Below are 20616 nucleotides of genomic sequence, written 5' to 3'. Positions count from 1 at the left end.
GGTGCTTAGTTCTGGCTCTTTCTTTCACTGATAAGCTCATGCATTTCAGATTTCAATTTCACCTCTCTGCGTTTCATCTTCCTCATCTGTAAAATGAAGGGTAAAAGAATTTGACTAGGTAAACCCTAAGGTTTCATTCAACTCTAAAAATTAGAAGATAATTGAAGGTAAAAATTAGAAATGATTTCAGTTGAATGAGATCTTAACTTCTATAAAGTTAATTTCTGACGTATTTCAGACTACCACTGAGATTTCCCATTTTAAAGAATAATAAAGTGTTCATTTCAGAATACTTCTTGCAAATTTTAAAAGAATTTTAATCTGAATTATTCAGAAGCAGATAAAAAAACCCCACATACCTATTTTAAAGAAGAATCATCTCTTCACTAACACTCCCCAAAGATAAAATATATGAGAAGCCAATTACATTTATATTTTTCCCCGGGAACGCTCATTTTAGACAATCTGTTCAAATTTAGATCAATAAGCTCCAATAGCCTTCAATGACAGAGAGAAGGCAAACTGAGCTTCACCCTTATGGCACCAGCACGTGAGGGAAGACCTACTGGCACAATCTTTTAGTTAACAAAGAAAAACACACACTACACCTCAAACATGTAATTAATTGCTGTTAGTTTTTCCTAATTTTGAACTTACTTCTAGTATTAGTTAATATGTCAACACAATATTTTTTATGTAAAAGTTTTCAATCTGAGTTAAAAAAAATGATTAAAAAACAAAAGTGAATCACAAAATAATGACTAGAAAATGATAGGAGCCATAAGGAAAAAGGACTCTGAAAACTTTAAACAGGCAAAAATATATTTAAGGAGCTTAGTTTGTATAAATAAACATTCTTCTAAACCAAGCAAGCCCCTCCTACTATTGCAGTAGGAAACAGCCTGGGCAGCAGTGGGGGAGGGAGCTGGGATGTGGGACACACAGCATGCAGTTACACACATACCGCCAAGGCTGCTCACCGTATTTTCCTGCCTTTGTCGTAACTGTAAAGTCAAGTCACTCAGCATTTGACTCAGAGTTGCCCGCACAGCAGTGTTTATACTACGCTGGTGACAGCTACATATGTAAGTCTCAATGCACACCTGGTAAAGAAATAAGATAGCAACATACACGCTCTGTGGGTATCAGTTGGTTACCGACATGCTTTGGAATTGACCAGAGAGGATAATAAATCTCTCTGAAGTAGAAAGTCAGCCTGATTGAGGACTAATTATCAATGAGTACTAGAAATATTTAAAATCTTGAAAATTTGTTTTTAAGCCTCCAGGCAAGTAACCTTTTCCTAAAGATTACCACTCTTAGAACTTACCCAGAGCATCACTGGAGAATGCAAATTAGTGATTTTTAGATATGCCAAATAATTCTACCGAGAGGAGTTGCAGGGGGCTGGAAGTTAATCAGGAAAACCTCCTGCCATGGCCAAACAGGAACAGAATTTACTCACTCCTGAGTTATGAGTTATGGGGAAAGGGTTACTGAATCCCTTTCTCCTGCACTATAAACAAGCTCGATCTTGGGTAAGTCTCTGGCTGTGCTCTTCTGGAATCCTGGTAGAGGTGGACCATGGGCTGGGTTACCAAGCAGCATGGCTTAGAGTGAAAGTGTCTCTCAATTTCTAAGTTGCATCTAAATTGAGAACAATGTGGATGGACTTTAAAAATCTGGTGAGAAGTTAAGGTTTGGGTTTTCTGGGCGCATCTTGTTGCTCACATCCTCTGAGGGACGTCTGCCAGTTCTGTTCACAGACTCGTTAAGGACATTCCACTTCCTTAACACAGTTGAAACATGGAGGCTCGGCAGCCAAGGTGACTGCACCCACCGGGGTGGCTTTCATCTTCTTGCTCTGAGGCTGGCATTTGAGAGCCACAGACTGGCTCTGAACCGCTCAGAGGCAGGGAATCCTTCCTGTGACAGAGAAATGCCTGCCAGGGCCCTGCCTCTCTTCCCTGTCATGTATCTGCTGAGCAGATGTAATGCCACTTGTGGCCTATTGGGGTCTTGCAAGTCTGAATATCAGGTTGGACCTGAGAGGACTCCCCGATGACTGCAGCATGGAGAAATCCCAATTTGGGAAAAAACAAAACCAAAACAAACCAAAAAAATCAAGCCCAACCCTCCTTTGATGATGTTTAATGTTGGGACTCTTTAGATTTTACTGTCTCTTAATTCTTCTGGAAACAATGGAGATGGGCATAACAACAAATGTGCCCTTTAAATTTACTGCATTTTCCCTCTATAAGGTAGGCCATCCTTTCCTGTTTGCTAACTATATTTAGACCCACAAAAAGAAAAAGAAGGGATTTAATGTACTGAAATTATTTTTCTAGGAATAACTCTGAGTTTATCTACGATAAAAATAAAGTGTTCTCACCTCAATGACAAATTTAATTTGATGGATGAGAAGTGAGATGGGAGAGATCCTAAGTGTTAACCTTTGTTGCCACTACTGTCTACACTGGAACTTCTTGTCAGGCTTGTCATAACCTTTTTGGTAAAATTAATGATGAAAAAAGTAAATATTTTCCAACAGTTTAATTTATCTCCTATTGGATGCTGAATAGTCCAAGTGAGCATTTAAAACTCATAAATTTAATTGGAAGTTGGTTTAGATTAATTCATTTTTATGTAAAAAAGAAAATTCCAAAATATTTATTTTTCTAATTACCATTGAAGGGCATGTAAGTTTTGAATTCATTTTCTCCAATGATGATGGATTATAATGTAGCTGAAGCCACAAATTATACATACTTAGAAAAAAAAGTGTCTTAATCTTGGAAGGCTTATACTTGGCATGTCATGAAATGATGCACAAACCCAGGAAATAAATCCAAATGAGTACAGGGTTTCATTTTGATGCAACAAATTCTCCGTAGTGTAATTAGGCACAGCAGGACTATTCGTGCCTCAAAATTTAACAGTTTTCTTTAAATCCTACATACTCTCCAGAAGCCTTTATAGCTGCTGATCTTTAAGATCTCTGAGCACTAAAATAAATTTAAGGGGGATTTTGAAGCTTTAGAAGTATTAAAGATGAAAGAGTAGCTATTTTGAAAGCTGAACTCATGCTCAATATAAGCATGATTCTTTTACGTACGGAGAGCTATAGGAGCTATACAACCTCCCTTCAAAAATTTTATCGGTCCCTTTGGACCCATGAAAGAAAGCATGGACGAGGAACTAGAGTTTATGTAATACATACAGTTCAGTATATGGGCAAGAACTTCCTAAATACCAAATGTGTTTCTTTGAGTTTTAATGTCACCACTACCTCTTTTGTTCAGTTGCCTCTACCAGGTGTACAACACTTGGAGTGAATCATTGCATGCTTACTCTGTTTTTAAAACTGAGTGAGGAAAAATTATAGAGGAAGACAAACCATGAGAGACTCCCAAGTCTGGGAAACAAACAAAGGGTTGCCAAAGGGGAGGTAGGTGGAGGGATGGGGTAACTGGGAGACAGGCGCTAAGGAGGACACTTGATGGGATGAGCACTGAGTGTTATACTATATGTTGACAAACTGAATTTAAATTTTTAAAAAAGGGAAAGGAAACCCTAAAAAACAGGTATTAATCTGGGGTGCCTGGGTAGCTCAGTTGGTTAAGTACCGAGCTGTTGATCTCAGCTCAGGTCTTGATCTCAGAGTTATGAGTTCAAGTTCCAAGTTGGGCTCTGTGCTGGGTGTAGAGCCTACTTAAAAAAATGGGGCACCTGGGTGGCTCAGTGGTTAAGTGTCTGCCTTTGGCTCAGGTCATGATCCAGGGGTCCTGCATCGGGCTCCCTGCAGGGAGCCTGCTTCTCCCTCTGCCTATGTGCCTCTCATGAATAAATAAATAAACTCTTTTTTTTAAAAAAGAGTGTTAATCTAAGAAGCTCATTCTGCTAAAGCTGGATGTGTAAATATTGTGATAAAAGGGTATCCTTTTTTAAAAAGATTTTATTTATTTATTCATGAAACACACACACACACACACACACACACACACAGAGGCAGAGACACAGGCAGAGGGAGAAGCAGGCTCCATTCAGGGAGTCCAATGTGGGACTCGATCCTGGGACTCCAGGATCATGCCCTGGGCCAAAGGCAGCTGCTAAACTGCTAAGCCACCCAGGGATCCCCCAAAAGGGTATCCTTTTAAATATAAAAATGACCACATACCTGATAATATCACTATTTTTAAGTTCACAGAAAGAAATGCTGTATCAGCTATCTTGACATATCCTAACAAAAAGTTTCTCCTACTTGCTATAATAATAATAAACTGGTAAACCAGTAAGGGTCCTCGAGCTAGGTTTTCCATGATAAACCTGACCACTGTGTTCTAGGCCAGTGATTTTTCACTTCATAAATGTTTTTCTGCCTCTATCTTGGAGCAGTGCTAACATGAGCACAGTGAATCAGAGAAGGTAAGAGAATACCAAGTCCAAAGGCAGGCTGAGTTTCTGGGAAGAGGCTCCTCAGTTTCTTCTTGCAGTACTTCCAATGGCACTTCTACCTCCCTATGCCCTTTGCTTTCGTAGAGCAGAACTGACACTTAAAAGTCCCAGTTCTGTACCTGCCAGAGGCTCAAAGGGCCAAGTCAAATACCTTGTGAAAAGCCCCAGGCCCCTGATCTCCAGAGAACGCACGAAGACACAGGGCAGTGAGGAGTTTCGTAATGGACATTTTGACCATTTCATGCATTTCTGGACGTCCAGCTTTATGGCATGCTAGACACAGCTGAGGGCAAAACCACAAAGAGTTAATGAAGCAAAACAAATCCAAAAGGCAGAAGGAAAAAGAACAAGAAAACACAAGTCTGCAAGCCATACACAAGCAACAACAGTCAGTAGTATCAACAAGTAAGGAGACCAATAAATAACAGTACGAGGTTAAGAATCATTATTATTAATCACCGGGGTAGAATCATTATTAAGTATGAAGCAGCATAGTAGAATGTCATAGACATATAACATTGGCCAAAGTGATAACAAATTTTAAAGCGGCTGCCACAAAAGAAATTTGTTTATCTTTGCAAAGTGGATATGATGTTCACTTTGTTGAACCGTGCATTTGCCTTCTCTTTCCTATCTGAACAGGGCTGGTGGCACAGTTTTGTTAAAACAGTGCATGATACTGAGCACTAACAAGTTCCATAAACAGAAGAGCTATATGTTTTCAACTGGAAAATCTTTATGGAGATGAAAAATAATTTATGGTGATAAAAAACAGGAGATCAAAGATTAAGCTACAAGAAGCAGAAGAAATGTCTTTTTATATAGGGAATATGATGAAAGCTTGTTGATCACATTAGAACCAAAACCAATTTTGATTGTTACTACAAACCTAAACCTTACATTGAATCATGACAATTCAGTGGCCAAGCCATTTCTAGGTGAACTGCTGTAACAGGTGGGTATGTGACAGAGGGCACCTCATCATATGGTTCCTGCTGGTTGCGTGCACACACATACAGAGTGAATTGAAGTTATTTTATTATTCCTAAGAAACGTGTGTAAGTAAGTCTGACTATCATGCTAGGTTGGGAAATTTGTTGGTTTTCCTTTTAGAAATGTTTAAGGTGTCCAAGCATACATGGACAACTCTGATTGTGACTTCTCTCCTCCTCTTCATATTCTTCTTGGCTTAAGCTGGCTTATTAAAATGGCCTTAAGAGGCCTCAACCCTTTAATTCCTGCACCTTAGTCTACAGAAGGTCTATTGAACTTTACCCTTTGCCCTGTGAAGCAGCCCAAAATGAAGTAGAGAGGATCTCTGCACTGCTCTCCATGTCTTCTAACTCCAAATAAATTCTTCAAGAGCTATGTAAGTCAGACATTCCAGAGAAAGGTGGAAAGTCTTTGCAAAAGGACTAGTTTGCTCAAAGCCTACCCGGCAGCAAATAACCAAAGAACAGACACCTCAAAGGAATCAAATCAGGGTCAGTAAAGAAACAGGCCCACAAGGAAGAAAGAAAGTGTTTCCAGAAGGAAAAGTGGAGACACTCCTTAGAACAGGATTTCCTTACTTCATAGGCCTCAGCCAATTTGAGACAATAATCTGGGCTCCTTTGACCAATTTTCTTGCCAGGAGGTGGGGTTACTCCCAGTTTTAGAGAGAACATAACCAACAAGATGCTTCCAAGAAAAACTGACCGGGTCACCTATGCATTTTCTTCTGGATTTTATCTGCAGACTAATCTGCTCCTTAATTATAGAGAATATTTTATTTGCTGTATGTCTCAGGAATAATGCTATTACATTTAATAAAAAAAAAAGAGAGAAGAAATCATTGGACACTCAGGAGTTAGCAGTCAGCCCAATTAAAAAAATCCTTTAGTGACAACTAGAATCATTTGGCTTGGAATTGGAATATTTGGCAGCAGGTCTTCAGCCTTCATGGTTTTAAATTCCCTTTGGTAACAAGTGATACTAAATAAAACTAGAAACATAAAAACATTAGATCATCTGATGCTAGTATAATGCTCATAAAATATAAACTGAGTATCGATATATAAAGATACCCAAGAAAGAGGCATAAACCTAACAGTCACTTGAATCTATGGTCACAAAAAACGTAAAATTCACCAATACTGCTGCTTCATATGTGAAAACACCATACAGCCATTTTCTAACTAGGCATTGTGGTAAAAAGCCAAGGTGGATAAGACTCCTAAGAATTTCAGTTGGTTGCCAATATTATGATGGCAGGATCCTACCAACATTTTTAAAGGCTGAGAGCAAGGAAGCAATATACCATAGTGGTTAACAGCCCATATTTGAAATATAAAAAGTCTGAATTTGAATGTCTCACTGTAGAAACTTGGACAAGCAAATTATCCTCACTTTTCTTGGGATTCTTTATCTGTCTTTGTTGTGGGAAAGATGAGAGGAGAATGTACAAAAAAAAAAAAAAAGACACTACTTATTGACATACCCTAGGGACACAGTGGCTAGCAGCTACCATTATTATTAGTTGGTTATTATTATTAACCAGTGTTTTACAACTGAAGGATAGATGGATAGATGGAGTCAAAGAGGCAGGACCCTAAAACTAAGAATCTTAAAGAAAAAAAAATGGTCTTTGAGATAGACTTTGCTTGAACTTAACAAGATCAAAGACTGGAAGTTTCCCATAAGTCAATAAGGAAACCAACAAATACACATTGATCAACAAGGCTTTTTCATTTTGAAAAATCCCACAGAGGAGCCTAGAGCAGGCATGAGAATATACCCTGAATTTTTCCAATGAAACATTAACCATTTTCAAATTCGCTCTACAGACCTTCTAGCTCTGGCTTCTCTTCTTCCTTTATCCAAAGTCCTTGGCAATTTTTATTCCTACAGCTTTTTCCAATATTAAAGTAACTACTCTTGGAAAACTCAACAGCAGATCTGCTAAATTGGGCCTCATACTAAGAGAAACCTTGGTCTAGTTTTCAACCAATTAAGAGAAGTATTATGTATCCATAGAGAGTTTTTATTTCTGATTATTCATGAAATTGAACAGAAAACACATATTACATATTTCATAATGATCCATTTCTAAATTTGATGATTTTCTTATTCCTCCTATATCATGGAAAACTATGTTCTGAAAAACTTTCCTTATTACAATTTAATTAAACAAGTTAAAGATAGACATACAAATAAAGGCTTTATTTACATTTTACGTGTTTAATGATCCTCTTACAGTTTCAACAGTGCCTTGGGGAAATAGGCTCATTTTTTCATAGTTAAGTACACATCCCCATTTCCTGATCAACAGGTTTCAGGGTAAACACTGTTCTTGAGTAAAAGTCAATGTGCATCAGGGTAAGAAAGAAGAGAATGTCTGGATTCTTTCTCAACATTTCCACAGGAGTTTTAAATAATTGATTTTAAGGTGTTTTTTAAATAGTTTCCCAAGCTATAGCAAAAGTGACAATAGAACTTTTTTTTTCGTTAAGTTACTTATTTTTATGAAAAGTCCAGATACAAGTAAGAAAACTTCTAGGAGCGAAGCACTAGTTTTAGGCTAGAATGTCCTGCTTTCAAAGCCAAGATGCAGATTTTCAAAGGCTAAATGAGCAGGTGAGAAGCACCTGAAAATCTACAAAATCACTGCGCTTAAGTCTACAGAATAACTTTTTTTGTGGCAGCATAACTTTCTTACATAGTTCTTTTCGTTGATGCTATCTTAAGATCAACAGTTTTACTTAAAAAAAAAAAACAGTCTTACTTAAAGCTGAGTAACAGTCTTAATTCCATCTGCAAAGTTCATTCCCCTTTGCCATATAATCTAATATATTCAGTTTCCAGGGGTTAGAATATGGATGTCCTTACAGGGAGAGGGTTTTATTTTGCCTGCCACCAACCATTGAAAATTAATTTAAGTGACTTCTCTGGTGAGAACTGAGAGGCTCTGAGCTGTTTTGCAAATTTGAGGAACCATAAAGGCCAGTGAGAAAAATGTTTATTCCTCTCTTGTGTAGCTAATGTAAATAATGATTTCAGATGGTTCTACTATTATTCTTTCTTAAATTGTCTATACATTATTCATCTAATAATCTAGTATTTGCAACTACTGATCCATATGCTTATATTTATAAATTGTTGCTATGCTTTTCATATAAATAGATCTGCTCATCCTGTGCCAGATTACATAATTACAGAATGGGGTAGAGGCATTCTCCCCCTTTTTAAAGGCTGACAGTGGGCCTATGGCTTCAGAAGGAACAGTAGACAGCTCTGTAGCAGATTAGACAGTTAAAGCATAAGAAATACACCTGATACATGGGAAGCACTGACAAATGGGAAGGGAAAAGTGTAGAGGTGATCTTCCAGGAGATGAAGGACGAGCGAGAGGGATAGGAGAATCAAAAGCCTGCACTTACCGAGGGGTCACCATAGAGGGGATGCTGCTGGTAGGCTGCCATTTTTGGGGACGGAGGCAGCTCTTGCCTGGGTTTTGGATCATTTAAAATGAGAGTATGCTGACACATGTGACACTGATTCTTAAACTTGGATAGGCCCATGTCATAGGCCATGACAAGGGGGCTCTAATTAGAAAACAGACTTTTACTCATGGGTCTGGGGGTGAAGCCTGAGGTTCTGCATCTCTAATAAGCTCCCAAGTGCTGCTGATGCATCTGGTTAGTGGACCACAGTCTGAGGTTTTAGAGTACCATGGCTCATTCTGACATGGTTTTACAGCAAAGGTTGGTAGGAGAGAAGAGTAGTCATCAGAGTAGTTGTTGTCAACTTGGCTTCTAAAGCAGGATCGCTGGAGAACTTTTACAAAATGTGAATGCTTAGGATCCCCCAAGACCAAAAAACTCAGAATTTCTGGGGCATCCGTAGGCATCTTCTTTTCATTAATACTTCCCAGGTGATTCTAATGTGCAGCCATTTGATGAGAACCACCAATGTAAAAGTAAGGCCTCCAGAGCTTGGTGACTGTAAGTCTCCCATAGATAACAGTTTCAGGAATATAAAGAGGAAAAAGCCAAAACCTAATCAAGTAACTACTGAAAATGGCCAGCCTTATATAGGAACCTAACCCTGCCCCTTGTTCTGATTTTTGATCACCGTTAGTAGTCAACTGATATATATTATACTCATATATATATACATATATATATATATACATATACATATATATATATTACTCTTAATCAAAAGACATGTTTTAAAGACAAAAGGCAGGATTAGTTTAACTCCAACACTGGATCTGTATGGTATTGTTTCCTGAACATGGTTTGGGATGAAGCTGGGGGAAGCCTCTTTGATGGTTCCACTATTTACAGAGGAGATCATAAGAGCCCCCATGAGGTGGGCCTTCTGCAACCAAGGTGGTGACAGCATGTGCAACACAGTGCGAAGAGTAGAAGCTCAGTCACAGCCACTGGTCTTGCATCCCATGTCCACTACTTTTGAGCTCTCTGACTTTTGGGAAGTTGGTGAGCCTCTATGTGTCAGTTGTCTTATCTGTCAGATATGGATAATACTGCTTCATGGTATTGTGTGGATTATAAGATTTACTATAGGTAAAGCTCTTAAAACAGTGACTGGCACAGAGTAAGTGCTAAATAAATATGAGGGACAGCTATACATTATTGTCTTTGAGTTTATGTACTTGTCTCTCACCATAACAAGTGACAGGATATATTGTCATGCCTCCTCAGAATTACCAGCTCGGAGAGAATGGCCATGGGAGGGCCTGGAAATGGAACTTATACCTCATAGAAATCTGATGGGTTGCAGGATAAATGTCCACTATTCTTCTCAGCAGCAGGAGCACTCTCCAGGGTGTGTCTGTTGTTGGCTTTTTGAGCAGTGCAGCAGAGTGTGAAGCTCTGGCCCTAGCATCTGTGGTGCTTGTCATGCTCGGGGATCACTCGGCCTCTGTCATCAGACTGCCTTGGGAATGTCCTTCCCATGGACCAGCCAGACAAAAGAGCTGGAGTCTTACTCTCTTGAAGCTGCTGTCTAGGCCCAGGGGGGCAATTCTGCATGCTGCCATTTACCAAAGGCACGCTGAGATGGTGATTCTCACACCTGTGACCAAGCAGTCTCCACAGTCCTGCTACGCTGGGGAGTGTTCCAACATGTCCAGTGACCAGAGCAGAATGTCAGATGGAGTGAGGAGCAGGAGAACTGCAGACGAAATCACGTCCTGCTGTGAACGGGGCAGTGGAAGAGTGTGTTTGTGGGCCTGCCGGAGGGGAAGGGCCGAGAACCTCATCAGTGGGCCTGCAGGCTCCAGTGGAAGGCCCCACCATCAAATACACAATGAGATATTTATTTTCTAGATTTTCATCAAGTCCTTCCTTCAAGGGAATGTCATCTCAAGCTTTTTTCATGGACTATAAAGTTCAAGCCAGCGTTGGAAGCAACACACGTTTCCATGATGGTTTGACCCCGGCTTCACTACCTTCATGCTCCTATCGCATGGGGGACGCTTCCCCAACTGAGGGATTGCAGAGGGCCACAGCAGGACATGAAGAGCTGGAGAGCTCGTGAACGAGTTACTGTTCTCTCAGGAAGCTTCGCTGGATGCCCCATCCTGCCAGGGTCCTGGCCAGAAAAGCGTTATCCAGGGGACATCGTGATGGACCTGCCACTCCCCCAAGGCAGCAGCAAGGGCTTACTGTGTGGCTAGATCCGCACTAACAGCTTCTTCCGTGGATTCTACCTTCCTTGTCCAAATGGTACAACCACACTACCACTGTGGCTTCAGCAGAGAACAGACGCTAGGCCCAGGGAGGTAGCCAAGAACACCACAGGTGGGTGGAGGCAGCAGAGCTGGGGTTTACATCCAAACAGTGCTACTCCCGAGCCAGGGCTTCTTGCCACGAAGCCAGAGCGCCTTTATCTTTATGTTGCTTTGGAGCTGAGATCTTTCTGTTTTTTTTTCCAAAGGACAAAAACAAAAAACAAAAAACAAAAAAAAAAAACCACTTGGTTTTCCTTTACAGGTTTTGGTAGACCACTATGTTTTGATGTTTTATTCTACCTGAAAAGGCCTGCTGAGTCTTTACTCTGATTTCTAGATACCTTCAGTAAACAGCCTTAACTTGGGAGGTTCACGGCCATGTGTGTCCACTCTTCAGGGATGACATCTTGAATCTCTCAGATTCTCATTCGAAAACTGGTTTCTGTGAGGATGGTAAAGGCAGCCTCCTCCTCCTCCTCTGGAAGGTAGCTTGGAACTCTGGCAGCACTTCCCCTCCACCCCCCAGAAGGTCCTGGAACAACCTGTTATCCATCCACCCCCCTCCACCACAGTCCTCAGCTCCATCAGCAGGGAGATTGGCTAGGCAGGAACAGCTGCATTTCCCTTCTCATCCTTCACATGCCAAAGGGCTAACAGGCCACTATGCTTTCTTGCTGTAACCAGAAATTACACTTGTCATTTTAAAAGAAAACTGATATGGGGTACTTAAATAGTCAAAATCCTACAGAGACTAGGTTGGTAATTGCCAGGGGCTGAAGGGAAGGGGGGATGGGAAGTTACTATTCAATGGGTATAAAGTTTAGTTCTAGACATCTGAGCAACACAGTGCCTGTAGTTAATACTACCATATCCTACACTTAGAAGGTAGATTTCATGTTAAATGTTCTTACCACCTACACACAAAAAAGGGAATATGAAAATAATGAGAACATTCATAGGTGTCCCTTAAAAATCAACTGAAAAAATATTCTATTTCTTTACCTATATGGAGTAAAACATATAAATATGTTAAAGACAAGTGTTCTTTCTACCTATATAAATACACATTTGGGAATTTACATTGTAGTGAGAGGTCAGCTAATTGCTTTTTGTTCTTTTCACAGACACATAAAAATGTTCAATGTGCTCAAAAATAATTTTCTCTTAATTTTCACTCTTTAATGCCACACAACACCATAAAAAGCACAGGTATAGGCCAATATAAATACTACTCATGATAATGCTAACTATATGAGTTGAGGGATGTTTTAATTAGTTTCATTGTGGTAGTTATTCCACAATGTGTATATATATCAAAACATGGAGTTGTAGATTTAGAATATGTAGAATTTTTGTCTATTATACCTCAATAATTAGAAAAAGAAAAAAGAAAACATGTTCAAGACACTAAGTATCTACCTGGTATATTCAAGGAATGGTGATCATTACTGTAAAATAGATAGATAGATAGATAGATAGATAGATAGATAGATAGATATCCATGAGCACTGATTATTAAGCTTTCTTTTTTCTTCATAATTTCAGAATTCAGAATATCATTGCCCGTTTGAGGTCTACACATGTACTCTTGTCAAAACACATGAATTCTGAAGATACTCTTTTCAAGAAATGGAAAGAAAATTATTCTAAGAGTATTAAAGTATAGCTTTGGAATGCTGACGTTTCCAAAAGCCACAGGCATCTGCCAGGCACTCGAGAAGCCAAGAATTCTGTTGGACATACTCTTAGGAGTTCTGGAAGGTGCACAGTTCCCTAGCCTGCAACACAGATGGGAAAGAGAAGGCTTTCCAACGAGTGTTACAAAATGTGTTCATCGGGCTTTAGGTGGAGAGCCTGGAATTTCATCAGTAAATTTCTCTCTCACTCTCCTACCTGGTTTCTTAAAAACCATTTTTTTAAAAAATCAAATGCTTTTAAATTATTCTTAAGAAAAACAGATTCAGAAAGCAAAACGAGATGCAACACTGAGGTGTAGTAGTGTGGGGAGAACCAGTACTGTTATTTCCATTTTAAAACCTCAAATGAAGCAAACCAAAGCATGCAGAGCATAATGACCAAGGCTGATGGAGTCCACAGCCTGCTTCCTACAGATCATTTCCTTAGTGGAAACTCCCTAAGGTAATGATCAGAGAAGGGTTTACCCTACTGCTGGCTGCTGGACCTCAACTCCAGCAGGGACTTCTCCCAGCTTGGGGCAGGCAGCTGCCAGCAGGCACCAAACAAGCAGCACTCGAGGGCAGGGAGGGGGCGGAGGCGGGTGAAAGCGGGCACTCACCTCGGCAATCTTCAGTACTGCGCTCCCATTCAGGTCAAATGTTGGGGTGTAGGTTATGCAGAGCAAAACCTTTAGCAACCAGGATGTGGGGGAGGAAGGGAAAGAGAAGGGGTTAAAAGTGTAGAAATAAACAGAGATATGGTTTCACATACCATTTGTGCAGCCCTGTTTTTATGACTCCTTTGCTCTTTGCTTTATCTCATGTTTCTTCCCATGCCACTCACTGCTCTCTAACGAGTGGCTGCACACTGCCCAATAAAATAGAGACTAATACTATAATAAAGGGACCTACCCTCTTCCTCCAGAGAAGGGCCACTGCAAGACTGGCCAGAGACAGCATTCCTCAGCAACTCGAGGTGGTCTACCCAATAACATGGCTCAGCGCTACGCATGGTGGGTAAATGATCTAGGTTAATACTGTTAATAAATGTGATGATTGTTCTTATTTCCCTGATAAGGAGACCGATGCTAAGATTAAATAAGCCACCTAAGACCACACAAGAAACAAGTTGTGCAGCTGAGATCTGAACCCAAGTAATCTGACTCCATGTCCCGAATTACCATGCGATCTGCCCACCTGTCATTGTACTTTCCTGTTCCTGTCCCCTTCCTGGATCCCCAAAACATATAGAAATTCCTTAATAGGCAATTTCCTCTTCCCTCCTATAACTTCCCCCAGATGCTGCTCTGAGTTTACTTATTTATTAGTCTCAGATGACTCTTATTCTACAAGACAATGAGTTGATGACATTTGCAAAGACCTTTAACAACCTCTAAATGTTTCACATCCTACTTGCAGAGCTATCAGCGAACAGATTGATAAAATTCTGTGGCATTTTTTAAAATTGTTTCTAATTTCGTAGCTAAGAGGCGAGACTCTCCCTGTCCTCTGACTTCTGACACCGTGAATTTTTCTCACTGACCATCCGAGATTAAACAGTGCTGGTGTCTGCTCCTCGATCGCCAACCCAACACTGTCCTGCTTGCAGCCTGGCCTGCCAGTGGGGGCTACCTGATGGTGTCTCTCATCTGGTTCTGCCCAGTTCATGGAAGAACGCTGAAGCCTAGCAAATTTACCATAGGATATCACCTAATCAATGAATAGTGTACTTGCCGGATGGGACAAGGAATCTCTCCCAATCCCTCAGTTTAGTTACCAGCCAGGCCACCCTCAGAATAGCTGCTCCTTTAGAGAAAGCTAATAGGTATGAGATTAAAGAAGCTGAAGGGGATCTTCTTGAATTTTAGTCATGAGATTATATAAATTCATTGTGGGTCTGTTTCTCAGTCTTTTGATCCTTAAGGAGCCTGGCACCCAAGAATCCCCTCCAGATAAAAATCCCCCCATGCCAAGCAGGTAGATAGAGAGAGATGCTGGGAACAGCTGTCCTCAGGCCTTGTGGGAAAAGGCTTTCTTTTGTTTAATAGCTATCTTTGGTAAACAAGAAGTGGTGAAAGCCGAGGTCAGCAGTGTCCTGAGGACCTAATTTGGCTTGGGAGGAGGCCATATCTTCTAATGTCTCTGTACTTGGTGGTGCCTGTGCCTGAAACCCTCCTGTCCTTGGCTCTTCCTGCTTTTGTTAATCAGGTGGCTCATTTGATTGGCTTTTTACAGGCCTCAACTTAAATGTAACCCCCTCAGAGAGGCATGTAGCCTCCTCTGACTACTGTCTCTAAATGGCTGGTCACATCCCCTTGTTTCATGATATCAAAACATACACCAGGCTCATAAACAACTGTTTTATTTACTTATTTTTAATCTCTCCATTAGACTATAACATCCATTGGGCATCTGAAAGACTCTCGAGGCTTTCTCAAATGGAGGTTTCCTACTTTGAGTTTTTGCTACTTCTCACAGCTTCCCTTTCTTGAATTTTTCCCTCCTCTCTGATTCCTGGCAGACAGGTGGCTGGCTGGTGGAGATGGTGGTCTGCAGAGAGGGAAGTAGCTTGTCCATCTGGGCTCTTGGTTCCTTCAGTATTTACAATAAAGACTGACAACTGGCAATACTTTACAATATGAAAATAATAATGGCAAATATTTGCCTAAACTGGTTAGTTATTAATGTTACTTATAAGACTGGTGATTGGCTTTCTGCCTTCCATTACTCTGCATTCATACAAGGTACACAAGAGTAGATCTGGAAAGAAGTTTTCAAAAATCAAACCAGTTTTCAGTGAGGAAGAGGAAACAGTACCAATGGGGACATCTCCATGAAGGGCACTGAGTTGGTAGTGGTATTTGGTAATCAATGTTCTCTGGGAAACCAAGGAGGGTCAACTTCCTCTGTCACAAGGAGGTCAGTAAATGTAGAATGAGGCCTCTTGGCAATAGTCTGAAGGAAGCTTAGCATCCCTGCACCCAGCCAATGCTGATAGAGTTCAAAAGACCCTTGAAAAAAGGCTCTCCACACCTAATGTCTGGCCACCAATATCCAAAGACTCACTGAGCTATCTGCAAAAACTACAAACCACCAAAAACAATGAAAGGGAAGTGAAGCACATTAATGAAGCTAGCTTCTTCAGCTCAAGTAGAGTTTCTTGTGTTGGAAGCAGAGCAGGTTTGAATTATAGGGAGGACAGTGCTCATGGCCCACAATGACTCACACAGTACATACAAAGAGCAGTGTCCAGAGAGGATGATGCAGTAGACAGAAATGACTTATCAAAGACGATCAATGGAGAAATGGTTGATATGCCCAGTCCCTAGCAAGCATTAATTCACCAGATTAAAACAAAGATTGGGTGTAGGCAGGTTAGGGGATAGAAAATGAATTTAAAGCAGCTGACTTCTGTTGCATTGGGAGAGGGCAGAAAGTTCAAGTTCACTACACTGGCCTCAAGGAAAACAGGAGCAACTAAACCCTGAGGGCGATTCCATTACTGACTACATCGTCACTGAACAGCAGGAACTGGAGTGATCGGCAGTATCTCATAATTCAGCTGGCCTGCATGGCTTCCACAAGTGAGCTACAGGGATAGGGAAATCAGACACAAAGTCTTCCATGAATTGGGAAAAATTACTGCAAAGACTAATAAAAAGCCCAATCATTAAAAAACAATCATCAAATTGCTACTGTATAAAAGAAAGAACTCCTCAATTTAAAATATGTACAGAAACTTTGGGGCACCTGGGTGGCTCATGTCATGATCTCAGGGTCCTGGGATCGAGTCCTGTGTTGGGTCCCTGTTCGGTAGGGAGTCTGCTTCTCCCTCTCCCTCTGCCCCTTCTCCACTCGTGTGCACGTGCCTCTCTTTCAAATAAATAAATATAATCTTTAAAAAATAAAATGCATATAAAAACTTTGCATAAAAAGATTGTACCAGAAAGGAGAAAGCAAAGCTGATTTACTTTAAGAACTGGGCACAAGTGATAAGAATTTGGGAAACGTGGTCACATTAGGAACAGAGGGGGACAGATATGGACAGATAATGATGATGAGCATAAGATGACAGGTGTGCTCTTCTGATCACACATGCCCTGGATTAACCTCTCCCAAGGACTTCTCACAGCTGTGACTGGGGTTTCTCCATCAGGCAGACTGGGCCCTGTGACTGTATGATAACAGAGCAGGTGCTGTGATGTCAGAGCCAAAACACTATTGTTTTAGTAACATGACCATGGCATGTGATTCAGCACCTAATTGCTGTGTGACTATGCCCTCTATCCCCCTGTCTGTAGAATTCCCACCCCTACCTCATGAGGATATTTAGAGGAATGAACACACTAAACAATGGTTTAAAACAGTAGTGTACATGGTACCTATCCAGGGCTGCCTTCTCACAGAGGTTAAATAAGCTTCCATGTGATGTAACTTATGGTATCCATTCTAAACATAAGTGATTAGGTACATTTTAAGTAAAAATTAAACTCAATCAGGGACACCTTGGTGCCCTAGCAGTTGAGCGTCTGCCTTCAGCTCAGGGCATGATCCTGGGGTCCTGGGATGGAGTCCTGTATCAGGCTCCCTGCTGAGAGCCTGCTTTTCCCTCAGACTATGTCTCTGCTTCTTTGTGTGTCTCTCATGAATAAATAAATAAAAATTTAAAAAAATCAATCAGATTATCCACATTCAAAAGCATAAATCTGTGGCAATCTGCATTCTACTCTTTATCACTGCCCCGGATTCCTACTGCCCAGCATCCACATCATTCTGATGCATCTCCACGTTCTCCCTCCTATATGTTCTCCCTTTCCAGCCTCACATCAGCTCAAGTCATTATGCATTCAGAGTCTAACTGCTATGGAGTCACAAGTATAAAAAGCAAGCACAATCTTTGGCATCAAGAACACTCATCTCTTGGAGAAACTAGCACAGGCCTAACTGTACTTCAGGGATGGTGGTGATGAATGCTGTTGCACTTGTGAAGGCTAAAACAACTTTGAAGGCTAGAAGGCATTGTAACCTGGAGGAGACTTTGCTGATGAGGTGACATATGGGCAGGAGAGAGAGGGAGGGACAGATGGGCTAAGCAAAGGAAATGTCACAAGTAAAGACAGATACGGGAAGGTATGAGGCTAGAGATGGTGCTAGAGAGGTAGGCTGGAACCCTGGTGCACAGCAATCCAACTGCCCAATGGTTAAGTGTCTTGCACGTATTGTTTTAGAGCTTGGCAGGCCCATAAATCCCAACTAAAAATAGAGGAGCTGAGGCAAACTGTAAATCAGAGTGATAAAAGCAGACACTTAGGATGTAGAGGAAGTTAAAGACAGATTCTAGTCATTCCAGTGACACTGAATTGCCTGGGGTGCATTTGGCAAAGGGATGCAGGGAATTCCCACCCTAAAAGACAACTGTCACCAATATGTGAAACCTTGTATCATCCCATCGCTGTTCTCTCCTCCTACTCCCTACCCCTCTAGTGGATCACACTGATCTCCCACAGTCCCGTTTTTTTTTTTTTTTACAATACTTTATATTTAGGTATTAATATAGCAGCATATTTCAGAGAACAGTGATACACTTTGTTCAAAATGTATAATATATTACTATTACAGGTGTGACACTCAGAATGGGCAGGAAATGCAGACATCATTCTATACCATTTCTTCAGAGAGGCTTAGACTTATCACTTAAATCTGCATCCCTCTCCATGCCTCATTGGACTTATATAAGCTTCTTAGTAGTAGTAGCTTCTTAGTAGCATCTTTTTGATACCCAACATGTTTAGCACATTGTCAGGCCTCGGGAGGTGTGGTGTCCTGGCCTGTACTCAAGCTCTCCTATACCTTGTTCACTTTAGTGATCATCCTCACAGAGTTTCAGGGAGACTGTGCACCTTCGTGTCTAGTCATTTTTGTAAAATGTGTAGACAACATGTTAAGACAGCCCAGTTGTATAGAAGAAAATTATCCTAGGAATCTGAATGCCAGACTCAGGTTGCTCAGACTGGCTAAAGGCAGATTTTGCAACCACATAAGATAAGCATACTAGAACTTCTGAAGACTAGGTTAGGGTAATCAGAATTTAGTAAAGCCTCCTTTTGGGATATCCAGTCACCTGGCAGGATCTTGCTCTGGACAGTGAGAAAATCATCTCAACTAATCAGATGGCTTCTCCCATGAGATGCCATGAACATTTCTCCTTCCTGAAATCTCCTGCTATGCCCCACTGAGAACCTACCTTTTGCACTCAACATAGTAAGGGTTGCCTTGATTTAGGATTCAAAGATCTCACTTCTCCCAAGGTTCCAGATGAGTTCTCCCCAGGACTGTTTCCGCAAATGCTAGAGCGAAGAAGTGATTCTTGAGCTTAATGGATTGCAACTGCATGTCTGCTTTATGTCTAACTGTGTGCTGTGTTGCTCAGGCTCCCATCCATGTATGCAGCAGACATTTATGGGTGTGTTACTAGTGATCTGACCTAGTGCTGGTGTTGGGCATATAGTACTGAACTAAAAAGACACCCTGATCTTGCAAGGATAAGACCTGGTGTTGAAGACCATCATAAAATACGGGGTCACAATAAATCGTGGTGGATGCTATGACTGGGAAAACACACTGTACTCTGGGGAAGTCTCTCTGGGTCTAATGCATAGCATACTAGTTGTAATGCTGCTTTCTTCTTTCGGTGGATTTTTAAATTTAACATGCTATAACATGCACAATTAGTAAATTAACCCTAGGGAAGACACCACAGGTTCCATCAAGAAGCGAGCTGATTTGGGGAAGTCAAGACATATTGAGGATATGGACACATATCGAATGAATAAGGAAGTCTTCTTTCCCTCTTTTTTAAACTATTAAAATAATCTTAATTTACATATGAGTGTATCTTAAGGTGGCTGGAGTTTTACTTTCCCAAATACCAGATGTTATTTATAAATCAAACCAAACAAAATCTACTATAGCTCGAAAAAAGTTACTAAAAACTTGAGTCCAGCCCACAGAAGGCCTTGTCTTTACTGGAGCATAGAGCAGACGACTCTCTTCAAATTCTTAATGCCAAATGCATTTCATACCCCAGCTCTGGTTCTGGTGGAAAATCTAACTTCGTTACTTCATGCACATTTCCTTCTGGCATTTCCTTTATCTTGGCATGAAACTTCATAAAATTAAAAATAATTGCATAATTCCTTCTCTTTAGAAACATTCCAGTTCTTTTTTTTACTCTGTCAAATATGGCAAAAACAAGGATGGGAAATTCAGGGTTGAGCATGGGGATTCTGAGCCACCAAATGCCTTTCCATTGGGTGCAGGGCATGCCCCTCTTCTGCATGTGCAGCCTTATGGGGTGTGAGCTGCTGAAAGTGTACCTTGGCCACGAACTAGAAACAGATTCTTTTCCTCAGGATCTACACACAAACAATAAAGCAGATTCCGCCTTCTGAAGACAGCAGAACAGAAGAATGTGTATCTTTGGAGTGGGGGTGGGGGTAGTGAAAAAGTACATATAGAATGTCAGGGCACATTTTCTTCTCATCTACAATTAAAATGTGGCTGCCCAAAATAAGCATTTCTTTTTCTTATTTTGATCAAAGTTTTGCAACCTCAGTGTGATGGACATTTGGGGTCAAATGATTCTTTTTGTGGGGGATTGTTCTGTGCATTGTAGGATATTTAGCAGCATCTCTGGCCTCTACCCTCCAGATGACAGTGGCACTCCCAGTTGTGACACCTGAAAAT

The 20616-nt window shown here is 40.8% G+C and overlaps 1 protein-coding gene across 4 annotated transcripts in view; it reads right to left on the bottom strand.

The window, feature by feature from the left end:
* The window catches only part of ARFGEF3 (ARFGEF family member 3), a 175425-nt gene that overhangs the window by 101249 nt on the left and 53560 nt on the right, over positions 1-20616 (bottom strand). Inside the window, exons 5-7 of one of the 4 annotated variants that reach the window (XM_055324697.1) lie at positions 13491-13559; positions 4607-4738; positions 981-1103 (exon numbers count right to left, since the gene is read on the bottom strand). In XM_055324697.1, the coding sequence (XP_055180672.1) occupies positions 981-1103; positions 4607-4738; positions 13491-13559 (324 nt within the window). The remainder of the gene's footprint in view (positions 1-980; positions 1104-4606; positions 4739-13490; positions 13560-20616) is intronic. The other 3 variants (XM_055324698.1, XM_055324700.1, XM_055324701.1) reach the window with 3 other exon arrangements.

Source organism: Nyctereutes procyonoides, unplaced genomic scaffold (assembly GCF_905146905.1).
Source record: "Nyctereutes procyonoides isolate TBG_1078 unplaced genomic scaffold, NYPRO_anot_genome, whole genome shotgun sequence".
Taxonomy (NCBI): domain Eukaryota; kingdom Metazoa; phylum Chordata; class Mammalia; order Carnivora; family Canidae; genus Nyctereutes; species Nyctereutes procyonoides.
Note: the sequence above shows the minus strand (reverse complement) of the source record. Positions and strands in the feature narration are given on the sequence as shown.